The sequence below is a fragment of the Bidens hawaiensis genome, unplaced genomic scaffold (assembly GCF_021521415.1).
Source record: "Bidens hawaiensis isolate Kalapana, Puna unplaced genomic scaffold, B.hawaiensis_p1.1 tig00006365_1, whole genome shotgun sequence".
NCBI lineage: Eukaryota > Viridiplantae > Streptophyta > Magnoliopsida > Asterales > Asteraceae > Bidens > Bidens hawaiensis.
Window position 1 is genome coordinate 1,206,097 of NW_027491425.1, and position 14,412 is coordinate 1,220,508.

Here is a 14,412-nt window from a genome sequence, read left to right on the forward strand (position 1 = left end):
AATAATAACATATATAGTTGTGTGCTTGCTACGATAATTCAAAATATTTTGAAAGAAAAATGAATTTTGTTAACTATTGAAACAGTCCTTTCCGTAGTTTTTTCAGCAAAACACTGTTAAGGTAAGAGTAAGCTTTTAAGCCAAAGTCGTGTCTTTAGTTTTCTCGTATTTTTCTCTCTCTTCAACTTCTGCTCTCTGGTGATGCAATCATAGATCTATCCCAGACGAAATTTGGCAATAATTTGCAGAAGTTAGTTGAAAAGTGGCAGGAACTTGGCCGGAAACTTACCAGAAGAGCGCCTTTGATGGTGCAAGGCGGTATGGTTGCGCCTAGCCTGAAAATGGCGCCTAGGAAATGCACCAGGCGAACGCTTTTGATAACTATGCATGAAAGTCTAGGAAAATAAAAATAAAACCATGACTTGTAATCAATAATATTGGTTGGGTTTGGACGTGACTACATGCATTAAATTTCTACAATTTGGGGCTACTGGAAGAACCATGCCATTCTTTATTATTAACCGTTAGTACGGTCGTAAGAACAATGTCATTTCGATGCACCGATGGTGCATTAGTCTCAAAATGTATTTTATCATATTCACCAAAATCAGCTGTTCTATTTTCATAATTTCATCTTGAAGGATTGCGAGTCTAAATAAGTAGATTTGCAATTATTTAATTGAATGAAGAAAACATTGGTGAGTGCCTGGGTGGTATACTAGTATGAAAGTAGATTGTTGTTGTTATCGTCATTGTCGTTGTTGCAGACAAGGAAAATAAAATATTTGAATTGTATTTATCTAAGAATTTAAAGAAAATAATATATGCCACGTAGGATAAAATCTAATGAGGTTAAGGTTTTTTAACGAAGGTTCAATATAAACGAATAGTTTGAAAATAGGGATCGATGGTAATAATATTTTCAGTCAAAATTATCATTTACCAACCACTAAAATATGAAATCATTAAAATCCAATTAATCTGAAAATAATTTAAAGATTTTAAGAGTTCACAGTTCATCTTAAAATTTTCTTTATTTTCTCTCTTTTTAATAGCCCTTCATTTGAGTCAAAGGTTAAGAGCTCATCATTTTGTAAGAATGAAAGAAAAAATAAACCCGAATATTTTAAAGTTTTTATTAAATATATATTATTTATATAATCAAAAACCTTATAAAAATGACAAAAAGTTATGAATTCTTTAATGACAAAATTCTTAAAATTGCTCTTTTTGAAGATAGACACAAAATAGCCCCTAAACATTCAAAATTCCAAATATGTTTTAAAAATTTTGATTGGGATGTCACTTTGGGAAGTTCTGATGAAATTCAAAATGATTTGAATCTCGTCGGCTTCATCCAAATTTTAAGTGAATCCCATCTTTTCCGTCCAAATTTTAAGTGAATTCCGTTTTTTCTGTCCAAATTTAAAAAAAAAAAATTTCTCTTCTCTAACACTCTCTCTCTCCTTCAATCTCCCTCTCTTCTTTTTTTTCTTCTTCTTCATCTTCATCATCATCTTCTTCTTCTTCTTCGAACCGGAATATCTTCTTTTTTTTCTTCTTCTTCTTCATCTTCATCTCCTTTGAACTGGATTCATTTAAAATTTGGAGGGAGCCGATGAGATTCAAATCATTTTGAGTCCCGTTAGAACGTTTCCCAAAGTGATGCCCCAATCCAAATTTCCTAAGATATTTTTGGAATTTTAAAATTTTAATAGCTATTTTATATTTCTCTCGAAAGAGGATTCTTTTAGAAATTTTCTCGTCTTCAATTTATATCAATAAAAATATATATACTTTAAGCAATTAATTTATTTGCCATCCCAATTAATCATTTAAAACCGTATCCACCACTATTAGCCTAACGTAATAAGTTTAGGTTTTTAGTGGGGACATAACTCCGATCTCTACTTATATCATTTTATATGGATTATAGTAACGAAGGATTTGAGCTGAGTCTTTTAAGGTTGTTAGTTCGGATCTCAAACCTACCCAAGTTTTTATTCCACAATATGTTACGCTAGAAGTTATACTCTTGTGATACGACTGTGAAGCGATAGCCGATTAAAACAACACCCGACTAGAATTGGGCAACCTGACCCGTCCAAATTTGTCGTTTTCAAAAAATATGAAATTATTTGTCATCCCATAAAAATATAAAACTTATCATCATCACGTTACCAAGTTGCCATTGTATTCCCCTTGTCCAAAACGATGCCGTCTTCAACCACCCTACTAGACTCCGCCAGGCCCTTCCTCCGCGGCCAACTCGAAACCATCGACGCCAGACTCCCCTCCTTAATCTCCGTCCTCAAATCCGCCGGCGCCGGCGAGTGCTGGCACAAGCACGGCAGCTTCCTCGACCACCTCACCGACATCTACCGCATCCTCCACCTATGGAACGCACCGGACGCCGTCTGCCTCTGCGGCCTCTTCCACTCCGCCTACTCCAACTCCTACGTCAACCTCGCCATCTTCGACCCGTCCACCGGCCGTGACGTCATCCGCGGCCTCGTCGGCCACCACGCCGAACGCCTGATCCACTTGTTCTGCGTCGTGCCACGTCAGAAGCTGATTCATGACGACCTGCTGTTTCGTTACGAGGAGTCGGAGCTTGTGAAGCACGTGGAGGAGTCTGAAGTGTCGGTGGCTAATGCGACGAGAGGTGAGTTTGTGGTGGAGGTTGAGGAGTGGAGGAGGAAGTTGCAGGCGGTTTTGCCGGAAGACGGTGTGGTGTTGAAGCATATTAAGACGGGTGAAGACGTGAGGTTGTCGAGGCGAGTGGTGGCCACGTTTTTGTTGTTGACGATTGCGGATTTTAGTGATCAGTGGTTTAGTTTTCAGGATGTGTTGTTTGGTAATTCGGACGGGTTGTTGGAGTTTTCCGGTAATGAGTGGGCGACCGGGCTATGGCCCGGGGATGGAAAACCAGGTAAAGGCCGGTAAATGAACCTAACGTACTAACGTTTATTAATTGTTTGGCGGAAAGTTTATTTATTTAAGAATCGAACTAGCATGAACAAAATATATCGATATAAACATAAAAGGGCTCGATTAAATAGGGCCGTCTTTGAGAATTCAATGGCTCTCATAGACCAAATATAAATTCAATGGCTCTCATAGTCCTAATATAAAAAATTGACCTCTAAATATAAAATTATTAAATAGGAACTAAGAAAATGGCCCGTAATTAGTCTATTTGGGTTAAAAGACAAATATAGTTTTATTCTTTAAATTAGTCAAAACTAAATAAGCTTTTATTTTATAAGTTTTTAGTTGGCTTTTAAATGTAATTATAGGCTTCTGTTTACAAAATTTATATATAAACATATAATAAAATTTTAATATAAAGAAAGCATTGTAAATATGGTCCCAACAAATATAAAAGAAAGATGCTTTGGTGTTGTGCATATCATGTAGTAGCTTTAGAAGACCAAAAAATTTAGTGGACGTGCATCATGTAGTAGCTTTAGAAGACCAAAAAAGGTAGTGGATGTAAGGATTTGAACTTGAGTTATACACAAACAATGCTTCAGCCATCTAGGCTACTTAACAATTTTGTTATAAATGTGTCTGTATGTAATTTAACTATATTTATCATTAACTTAGGCTCTTTTTTTTTTGCCCCAGATTTTTTTGGGTCCTGTACAGTTGCACTGAAACGAACATAAACGAAGACAAACATGCCCGTTTTCTTAATGAAAGAACATTAACACAAGAATTGTTCGATTATATGTTTGTGCTCGTTCAGTTTGTTTACACTTTACAGACCTACTTAAGTGTGTGTTAATGATGGTTTAAATGTGATTGTAATTAGGGTTTTACAACTGAGGGGGTTGTATCATCATCGTACTCGGTAAATCCCACCAATAGAAGGGTAAGATGTAGACAGTCTTACCTCTACCCCGCATGAATAAAGAGGCTGCTTCCAATGAGACCCCCCGGCTCGATAGTAGTTTTGCATCAAGCCTGGGCATAAGGCACATAGCACTCAACCATCGGGACACCGGCATTGGTGCATGTACCCTTGTCTTTCGAGTATCAACGCCACCGCATACTACATGATTTAACCTTCCGCCGCTTTAACATGTAACCTTTAGCATTTACTAAGTACGTTGTGTCTAATGCAGGTCTTTGGATGAATTCCATTTCGAGAATGGCGGCAATTTACACACTGATTGTAAGAGAAGAACAGATATACTCAATCAAACATGGCAACACGGGTAACCGAGACGAAGATCTAGAGCTTGTGGTACCACCAATTTTTGAGTACTGCACTAAAGTTCTGAGCCCTAAGGATCAGATAGATGCAAGGGATTTGTACTGGGAAGGTGTTTGTGAAGTGTCTAAGAGAGGGCTAGATGGATGTGCAGAGGTGCTGGAAAGGAGCGTGGTGAAGAATCCGTTTGTGGGCGAGCCGCATGTGGTTTTGAGTCAGATTTATCTGAGTCAAGGGCGGTTTGATGAGGCAGAAAAGGAGGCAGAAGAAGGGCTGAGGCTGCTGTTGGAATGGGGAAGTCCGTGGGATAAGAGGATGTCATGGGAAGGGAGGATCGCGTGGTGCAGAGTTCTGGTGATGAAAGCGAAAGAGAAATCATGGCCGCAGACTTCTTGGGGGATCCTCAATCTCGGACTTGTTCGTTAGTCATAACTGTAATTTGTATAATATTTTCTACATTTGAAATCACTCAAGAAACAGTTATCCTAGTAGTTTATAGCAACCTTGTTCTGGGTTAGTGTGCAACTGTATGAATAAGTACACCTTTGCTACATTGAATAAACATAATTTTGATGCAGTCGCGCCCCGACAGAAGCACCCATAAAGACTACTTTTTTCCATACAATAAACTATCTAAAATCAAACATAAATAGGTTAGTATAGTGCCACCCTATGTCTTTCCTGGTAAAGATAAAATCTTTTGAAATTAATGGAAAATTGTTGAGGAACACATTGCTATCAGCTGCTATCTATCATTCTAACATAGTTGATTTGAGAGATGAACACAGGCCAAGAAGTGACTCTCCCAATGATTATAAAGTACAAAACTTGTGCCTGCTTGCTAACCTACATTATCTTCTATCTGTAACAATGCCAAATATTGCGGGTAGCATCAAAAGCCGAATGGTGATTTTTTCCTGCTTCCACCTTCTCCATATTGATCATTCCATTTCCTGAGTTCATTCATGCTTGCAGCATCATAAGCAACTGATGGCCCCACCTGTTCCATTCAACATTTGTGACGAATTAATGACTCCTTGTCTAAATTCCAGTAAATGGGTTGAAAGGAATAAACTAGATGAACATACAAATAACATGCAAATATAACGAATGAAAGATCAAGAATGTCTTACCTTGGCTTTCGATTGTATGAAATCATCCAAATTAAGCGGTCTTAATGCTGGAGACGTATCCTGTTTCTTCCCCTACCAAAACAGCACGTATGCATTAGTACATTGCAAACATGGTGCCGATATAGATAACTGTGTATCCAAAGTTCTAAACAAAATGTTTAAATAAATAAATATAAGTCAGCAAGACAGAATGATGGTTACTTTTTTCTCTTCGTCTAGAAGTTCTTGAACAGGTCTATATGCTGCAGCAATACAAAGATTCTGCCAAAAAAGATAGATAATCATTAGGCATAATAAAGCCATCGATCAAGCCATTTAGCATCTAGTCAAATACCATGTAAACGAGAAGATTACCTTCAAATCACTCCCCGAATATCCTTCAGTTTCATTAGCAAGACCTCGTATATCAAAATCAGGTTCTATGTTTTCTTTAGCAAGAAATATTTTCAGTATCTTCAATCGGTTATCAGCATCCGGCAAGTCCACATAAATCCTAAAACCAATAAGACTCTAAACTTAGAACACAGGCCCTTAAAAGGGGCTTACTTTGAAAGTATGATCACTAGGTCGAAATTAACCAGAAGTGCAGTATACCCAATATAAAGCATGCAGCATTCTTTAATATCATCTTACCTTCGTGGTAACCGTCGGATCACGGCATCATCAAGATCAAAAGGTCGGTTTGTGGCACCAAGAATGAGAATCCTTTGACTATCTTTTGACCTCAATCCATCCCATGCTGCCATAAACTCGTTTCTCATTCGTCTCGTAGCTTCATGTTCAAATCCACCACCACGGGCACCAAGTAAACTGTCAACCTGTTTAAATATTCAACTAAACTGTGACTAACTGATAAGATTTAAATCTGAAAGTATAGAAATCATAATTGTTTAAACTTCTGTTAAAAACAATAGGGCTCATACTGTATCAACATTAAAAGTAACTCACCTCATCAACAAACACGATTACGGGTGCCAACTTGCTGGCAAATGAGAACAAGGCCTTTGTAAGTTTTTCAGCATCACCAAACCACTGCACAAGTGAGCAACAAAATCATTAAATTAATTTGAATAATTCTAAAACAATTAATGATTTAAAGATGTAAAGTTTAAAGTACCTTAGATGTAAGTGTGGACCCGGTTATGCTGATAAAATTAGCTCCTGCTTCAGTTGCAAGTGCCTTTGCAAGAAGGGTTTTCCCAGTTCCAGGTGGCCCAAAAAGCAATATTCCTTTGCAAGGCTGACAAGAGGTTTTAGTTAGTTACAAATATTGAAAAATGACCAACTTGCCCATCGGAAAAGGAAAAACCCTAAAAAGACAAAAGTACCCGTAACAGATTCCCATGTGAGAAAAGCTCGGGTCTTTTCATTGGAAGAATGGCTAATTCATGTAATGCTGTCTTCACATCTTCAAGAGTACCAATATCTTCAAATTTGATACCGATTTCACCGGATGGAACGACTGCTGAAATGAAGTTGCTTTCGTATTCATCCTTAGCAAGATTCTGCCACAAGTAACACATGTTTACAGTTTGCATTGAAGGAACGGGTTAGTGTGTGTGGGTCGAAACATGTTGGTTTGGTTGACCCAAAACACTTTTTGCCTGAATTGCTTTATAAGCAATTACTGCGTCAAATATAATTACAAAAAATATAATATACACTGTGACCGAATTTTAACCCGTTTGACCTGCTATCTTTTTTACCTTTTTCTTTAAAAAAAATTACTATACTTTTATATAAACTTAACCATAATGACCCGTTCATAAATAAATGTATTGAAATTGCTACCATTAAAACATAGAAACAAACCTTCAGGTTCTGTGTTGGCTTCTTGGAGATTGATTCCTGCTCAGTTAATCTCAAAATTGCAACTTCAAGGCTGCACATTGAAAATGTTTTGACAGCTTAAACATAATGCATATAGATGAAACAAACGAGACGCTTAACAAATGAGATAGTGAGCTCGATTGTGTGGTCACATGCCATCGGACGGGGACACACAAAATAAGATGGTGAAAATAGATGAAACAAACCACTTAGCAAACTGACTGTTTGCTAACCAAATATATTAATTACCTTTCACGGGGCAAATTCAATCTATCTGACTTAACGGAAGGAAGTTCACAAGTTGATAAGTAATGATTTTTAGCCCACCCAACAACATTCTCAGCTTCTGCAAATTCAAAACATATTTTAGCGTGAACATTAATAAATAATAATAAAAATAAATAAATAATTGATCTTACTCTTGGCTGTCAGTATCACTCCATCAGTATTTACATGCAAGAGGTCCACACAAGTTAGCTCATTTTCCTCAAGAACCTAAAAAATATAATAAAAGTGAGTAATGCATTGATGAAGTCATGAAACTATGGTATTATTAAAGATAATTACAGCTTCATCAAAACAGCTAAAGTATATTTTAACTGACTAGCTTAAGCCCTAAAAATTATATATACCTTTTGCAATTCATTAATATTACTTCGTGATATAACAATCCGTCTGTCTTCTTCAATTTGCTTATTAAATACTCTAAGGGAATCATCCTCCTGAACAAAAGACAAATAAAGATCACTGCAAATTAACTGCATATCTAATAAATAATATTTTTTGTGAAGATTGTAATATGTATGTACCTTTGGAGGATGTAGACACATAACATTAGTGAATATTTTGTAAATATCATTGTCCTCTGGCCTTCTTGTGGGCTTTAGTCCCTCAGTAAGTCGCTTCAAAGAAAGAGGCTGCAGTAAAAAATATAAGTATTAATTGCAACTAAAGAGTTATTAATTCTCTTTTTTTTATTGGAGGGGTTGTTATACCAGTTTCGCAAGGCGACCCAGATTTGGAAGAATCATAGTCTGCTGACACAATAAGAAACAAAATAAGATTACCAAAATGTTTTAATAAGAGAATAAAATAATGCAGATTCAAACTTACAAATTTCTCCTTTTCTTTTGATCCAGTTGCAGCTTTGTTTTGCCCACATATTAAAACAACAGGCCCTGTTATCTTGTCAAACATTTCTTGAAGCTTATTCACAAATTCTTTGCGGTTCGAACTGGAAACAGCCCGTGACAACCACAAAGACGAGTCTGGGAAATACACAACAAGTGGTTGCACAGATGACAAAACCTGCCATCATAGTTTTTAACAAAAAGTAACAAATTAAATATTTAAGCTTATAGCTTTTATGACATTTGAAAGTGAAAATGATAGGAACTATTAAAGCGCTTATGTAACCTCAGATAACGCCTCCATTGCAATATAACAGTCTTCAGCTTCAGTATCTAAATCACGCTCCACATGCTTCACTGCAAATAAACAATTATTTTGTCATCAACACAATAAACAAAATAAGAAACTCTTTTGACTCCTTTTATGCTTCTTAGTTAAACATGTCGCAAAATGATTATGAAAATATCAGCTACAAAGTTAAATAAAGATTTTTACTATAAAGCCAGTATATTGGTGGCGTGTCAGATTGCTCATTATCGTTCGCATCGTTAGTCTTAGCTTCTGCACTATCTAGAATAACCGCAACTGATTCTCCTTCAATTTCATAAACCTCCCCACGTTGGCCAGTGTCTATGCCCCTGTTATCTTCTTCCACACGGACAGAAGGCCCAACATACTTGACACGATCCCCTGATTAAAGTATATAAAATATCACTAGATGTTACTGTTATCTCACAGAAAAAAGAAAAGCATTTATAAATCAAAAATAAAATGTATTCCAAATAAATAACTGAATAAAACATTTGGACTGCATGGATTCGAAAAAATGAATTATACCTTTCTTTAATGGCTCTTTTGCTTCCTCAGAAGACTCAACGTCCTCCTGCTTTGAAGATTCAGAAGGAATCTCCCTAACAACCGTGATGTTCTGTTACAAGTTAAAATGCTAAGTTACTAAAGTAAGCTAGCTAAAGAGTTAATTACACAGATGGTCCCTGTGATTTAGGCAAAGTAACAGGTTTGAAAAGTTGCATGTTTGGGATTCGTGGTTTTAACATTGTCACGAGTTTGAGTATTAACACCAGCTTCTGTTAAATTTTCTGTTAAGTCTAGATAAAATGACCAAAAAGCCTAGAATATATTAAAAAAAATACCTTTGCAAAGCCTTCAAGATTTCCGGTAAGCTTCTTTAGGGCAGCTTCGGCCCGAGCCTCAACATCTTCATCATCTGATTTTGACTCACCACTGCTACTCCACTCTTCCTCATTGCTTGCTTCGCCCTCAAGTTCTGATTCAGAACTAACTTCTTCACCTAATTCTCCACCTGATTCGTTCTCATCTTCACCAAAATCCTGCAACAATTGGCCATCAAGTCAAGAATTTGAGAACAAATTAGGATAAAAGATGACTGTATGGTTTTTGGAACAGCTGAAAGACAAGCACGGTGTTAACTTACATAAGGAGCAAGAACACTGCTGTCAAGAATCAATAGGGGAACTTGTAAATCCCGTGCAAGTGCTCTAATGAATCTCTCCCGATAAAGCTCAGTGCCTACAACATCAAATCAGTCACACACACAAAAAAAAAGAAGTTTTGTTAACCGTTGCCTCGATTTTGTTCACTTTTTAGAAGTACATAAACAAGTAATGCATTAGAATTGATCACAAAAAACTACAACTCAACAAAGATCTAACTTTTCTTAACAAAACAACTATGGATGACTTTCAACTCGCTTGACTCTTGCAATCCACATTTGACCTTTAGATGAAAATAACCTACATAAATTCTTTCAAGTGATCGGAATCAATTGTCTATAAATACCTGGTACACTCTGAAGCAATATTCTCCCACTTGAAGAATCTAAGCGTGAACCGTATGTAGTAGCAAACGACTTGTTTTTCAAATGAGAAGCCGCACATTCCACTAGAAGATTCTTGGAATGTTCACTGCAAAAGAATAAATTAGCATCAAGCAAACAATTGCATTAAAACAAAAGTAAAACTATATACTTACTGTACATAGTAAGGGAACGTATCCCATGAAACCGTTTGTTTCTCCCATGGAATAATCCTCCTTACAAACTCGTTTTTGAATCTTTGCCTTTTGGTTAAAAAAGGCGACTCTTTTCTCTTACTTTCAATAGCCAGTTTCTCATTAAGAAGCCACTCCTTTTGATCTTGCTCTCCTAAACAAGCATGTGCATCATGCTGATTCACACCCTCCTTTACATTTTCTTTACCAATAATACCCTTATCAATTTCCGAAACATTTTTTAACGGCACATGTTTATTTTCACTTGCATTTCTTCCATCACCCTCTGAGCTATAAAACCTAAAAGAACCACTAGAATTTGCATACGATCCCACAAGAAATCTTGTAGAGTTAGCGCCCGGAAACTTTGAAGAATTCGATAGATATCTTGTAAAAACATTATTCCCGGGAAAACGATTTGTTCCGGCAGTGTAACGGGTTAAGGCACGACGAGAAGCTTGTTTGGGATGATTTAAACCGATTAAATACTTGTATGGTTGACACATGATGTCCCATCTTTTATCCTTGCACTTTAATCTCATTAAATTCATTATAGCCGCTCACACTTTTTATACACAAATGGGAATCAAATGAGTGTCGCCTTATCGACCTTTACTGCTTCCTGAATAGTAGAAAAACAAAAATTAAAAGTCATATGGGTGCACATACTATACATATAATAAAGGGGCAATTTCATAGAATAGTTAACCAAGTTTCAAAAGTGTTCCAATTAGGTCACTCAACTTTAAAAAGTGTTCCAATTAAGTCACTCAACTTTCATATTTTATTATATTAAAGGTTTTAACATGTTTTTTAAACTTTTTTCTTTTTTGTTTCACATAGGAAATATTTTTATCTTTTTTTTTATGTTGACGTTGAGTGGCGACGTGGATTTTATTTTTTATTTTTAAATTTTATTATAATTAACATTTTTTTAAAATTATTTATATTTAACTAAATATATTGCAAATTCCGACTCCCACATCTTATCCTCCATTTCTTTCTTGACGCACAAAAAAATTGGTGAGACTCGATCTGAAGATTAGTGACCCGATTTGGGGAAAATTTGCATGACCTAATCGGAATACTTTTGAAACTTGGTTACTATTCTATGAGATATTCCTGTAATAAATGACCAAACATTAAAGGCTAGTGTGACCTAGTTATTTGGCCCTCAAATGATCAAAATGGGATAATTGTGAACTGATTATCGTCTAAGCATTAAAAGCTGATTATTGTGAACTGAAGTTAACTAAACAGTTTCAAATCACAATCATTAAAAAATTAACCTTTTTAATCCAAGAAAACAAGAAAATTACAAGCATGAGTTTTGGAGGTCTATTGAGCTTATATCTTAACTTAAAATCATAAAAATAGGTGCTTTGCTGCAAGATACAATCACAATAACACAACACCATCATCAAACTAAGAAAGTAAAAGCAACCCATGTCAAATTTGCATGTTACAAAATATATTCAAAAGTCACAAAATCAAAAAAAACAAAAACTTTATTTGGATTGTGACATTGGCATCCCAAAAGAAAATAGGGGAAATAAAGAACATGAAATTTTAATAATAATAATAATAATTAAAATTAATAATCCGACAGAAAAAGCACAAACCTTTAATTCATTAATCTATGCAGCAGCAGCAGCAGCAGCGAAAGAAGAACAATAATCTTGAACTCAAATACGAAAGATAAAGGGATCTATCTTTATAGGTGAAATTGATTGATTGATTGATTTATGGGTTGGTTTGTAACCTAAAAACAGCAAGATTGGTTTTGGTGTTTGGTTGTAAGGAAGGCGTTCGTGTGCTGGATTGTGGGCTTGTGGCGCAAGTATTGGTGGCGGGCGAGGCCTACATGGTGTTTGGATATTATTTTACTTGCTATGTTTTGAGAAACCCAACCCGAGAAAACCCGAAGTCGAACAGACCCGACTCGAGAAAAGGCTATTTCGAACCGAAGTAATTCGGGTCGGTTTTTTTTAGTTCAAATTTTAGGTTTCGGGTCATCCCGAAAAACTCAAATAAACATTTAGTTTTAAAGCCACATATATATTTAGGTATTATAGGCTAAGACTTAGCCGCTAACGTTACCACAATTTAGTCCGAATCAACTTTTTTCATTTCACATATTATGAATCGATTGTTTACTGTTTATTAATGTTTCAATCTATGACTAAATCAACAATAATCCAGCACCCTAATTACAGCGTAATGAAGACGATTATGTCGGTTGTAACAATTGCCAATTTTCGAATCCCGAAAACCGACCCGCTTGAAATTTTATTCGGGCGTTTGTTATTTCTTAGAACAAATAGTTATTATTTTGTCTGGTCATAGATCATTTATTTAATTCCGCCACCCGTATTAGTTTCGTTTATATTTAATAAAATGTTATAACTATCAACAATGTGCGTAATCCACCCCTTAACTATGTTATGTCCTAACTTAGTTAACCAATCAAACAATAGAGACTAAATTGCAAACTTTCAAAAACAAAATATTATTATTATTATTATTATTATTATTATTATCCTTCCTTCTTCCCCCCTCACTTTCTTGTTCCTTAATTGACGGGTTAAATCGTGAAATTGATTACACAAAATCAATTATTGACTAAAATGCATTCCTATCGACACTCTAATTGTAGAAACTATAACCAATTTATAGCTAATTCGTTTAATGCCAAGCCACGGCTAACTCGTCCCTAAATCACTATAAATACTCGTTGATAACAAATTAAACTCGCACACTCGTTCATTTTAATCCCTCGAACATAAACGCTAACCTAATTTTAAGTATACTAAGCCGTTAATACCTGCCTTGATCTTAACTTGGGCGGAAACCCTAAACCGTCGATCTCCCTCAATTCATTACTGTAACAGGTAATTAATATATGCTTGTAGATCGTTTATGTCTGTTAATCGATAACCCCAAGTTAATTTAAATAAACAACAAACAAATCAACGGATTTAAATTTCTAGGGTTTAAAGTTCATTAGGGGTTAAATCTTGAACTTGTTTATATATATTATCTAATGTATATTTCTCACAAACTAACACACCAGCAGATGGCTAGTGCATGAATGATGAGGCATGGGAACCGGTCCAGGTGCGGGTTTGAACCCCCTAGACCCGATTTTTCTTATTTTATTTTTTCATGCTTTTTAAAGCAATTTTTGCTATTCAATATACATATATAACTCCAAATGAACAAAGTTTCTTATAAAACCGAACCCCGGATTTATTATTTTTCCTTATTTTGACCCGTGCTTCATAACTTATATTATATATATTTTTCTCTTCTCGTTTGATAAGTATATATATATATATATATATATATATATATATAGGATCAGGATCATGTGAGAACTTTTTGGGAATTAAGAACTATGAGAACCATTTTGGACCACAAAAAAACCCAAAAATAAAAAAAATCATAAAACAAAAAAAAACACAAAAATAGAAAAAGTAAAAAAACCAAAGTTCTTATTTATCATCCCGGTTTCTAAAAAAAACGTAAAAAAAAATTCTCGGTTTAGCTAAATTATACATATACATATATGTACACACATGTTTTTTTTCCTATACACATATATATAATTTAAGGTAAATGATAATGTACATATGTGTACATTACATAACTAAAGATTAAATGAAAGTATACATATGTGTATAGGTATAATACGAATTAAAAAGAAAAAAAAATCGGTTTTTTTATTATACATATATGTATAATATGTACACACATGTTTTTTCCTATACACATATGTATAATTTAAGGTAAATGATAATGTACATATGTGTATATTACGTAACTAGAGATTAAATGAAAGTATACATATGTGTATAGGTATAATACGAATTAAAAAGAAAAAAAAATTGATTTGTTTTTTTTTAATGAAACCGGAATGAAATATAAGAATTTTGGTTTTTTTACTTTTTTAAAATTTTCGGTTTTGTTTGTTTTATAATTTTTTAATATTTTTAAAGGGTTTTTTTAGTGGTCCAAAATGGTTCTCAAAATTCTCAATTTGTCAATGGTTCTCTTAGGATCCTTACC

The 14,412-nt window shown here is 34.9% G+C and overlaps 2 protein-coding genes across 3 annotated transcripts; one reads left to right on the forward strand and one right to left on the reverse strand.

Annotated features, from left to right (window-relative positions):
* The first annotated feature begins 2,214 nt into the window (after positions 1-2,214).
* Positions 2,215-4,705, forward strand: LOC143632162 (uncharacterized). Its single transcript, XM_077100738.1, has 2 exons — positions 2,215-2,932; positions 4,131-4,705. The coding sequence occupies exons 1-2, from the start codon at positions 2,215-2,217 to the stop codon at positions 4,643-4,645; spliced, it is 1,233 nt and encodes a 410-aa protein (XP_076956853.1). The 3' UTR covers positions 4,646-4,705.
* Positions 4,706-5,100: 395 nt separating this feature from the next.
* Positions 5,101-10,962, reverse strand: LOC143632130 (uncharacterized). Of its 2 annotated transcripts, none has more exons than XM_077100712.1 (22): positions 10,327-10,962; positions 10,135-10,259; positions 9,770-9,864; positions 9,468-9,665; positions 9,151-9,241; positions 8,809-9,003; positions 8,599-8,669; positions 8,296-8,490; positions 8,178-8,216; positions 7,992-8,099; positions 7,815-7,904; positions 7,602-7,677; positions 7,432-7,528; positions 7,165-7,234; positions 6,681-6,857; positions 6,470-6,592; positions 6,301-6,384; positions 5,986-6,170; positions 5,707-5,845; positions 5,554-5,613; positions 5,353-5,424; positions 5,101-5,219 (listed from the first exon to the last, which is right to left on the reverse strand). In XM_077100712.1, the coding sequence occupies exons 1-22, from the start codon at positions 10,893-10,895 to the stop codon at positions 5,112-5,114; spliced, it is 2,967 nt and encodes a 988-aa protein (XP_076956827.1). In that variant the 5' UTR covers positions 10,896-10,962; the 3' UTR covers positions 5,101-5,111. The 2 variants fall into 2 exon arrangements, with proteins under 2 accessions (XP_076956827.1, XP_076956826.1); XM_077100711.1 differs by having other exon boundaries at positions 8,178-8,219.
* Positions 10,963-14,412: the final 3,450 nt, after the last annotated feature.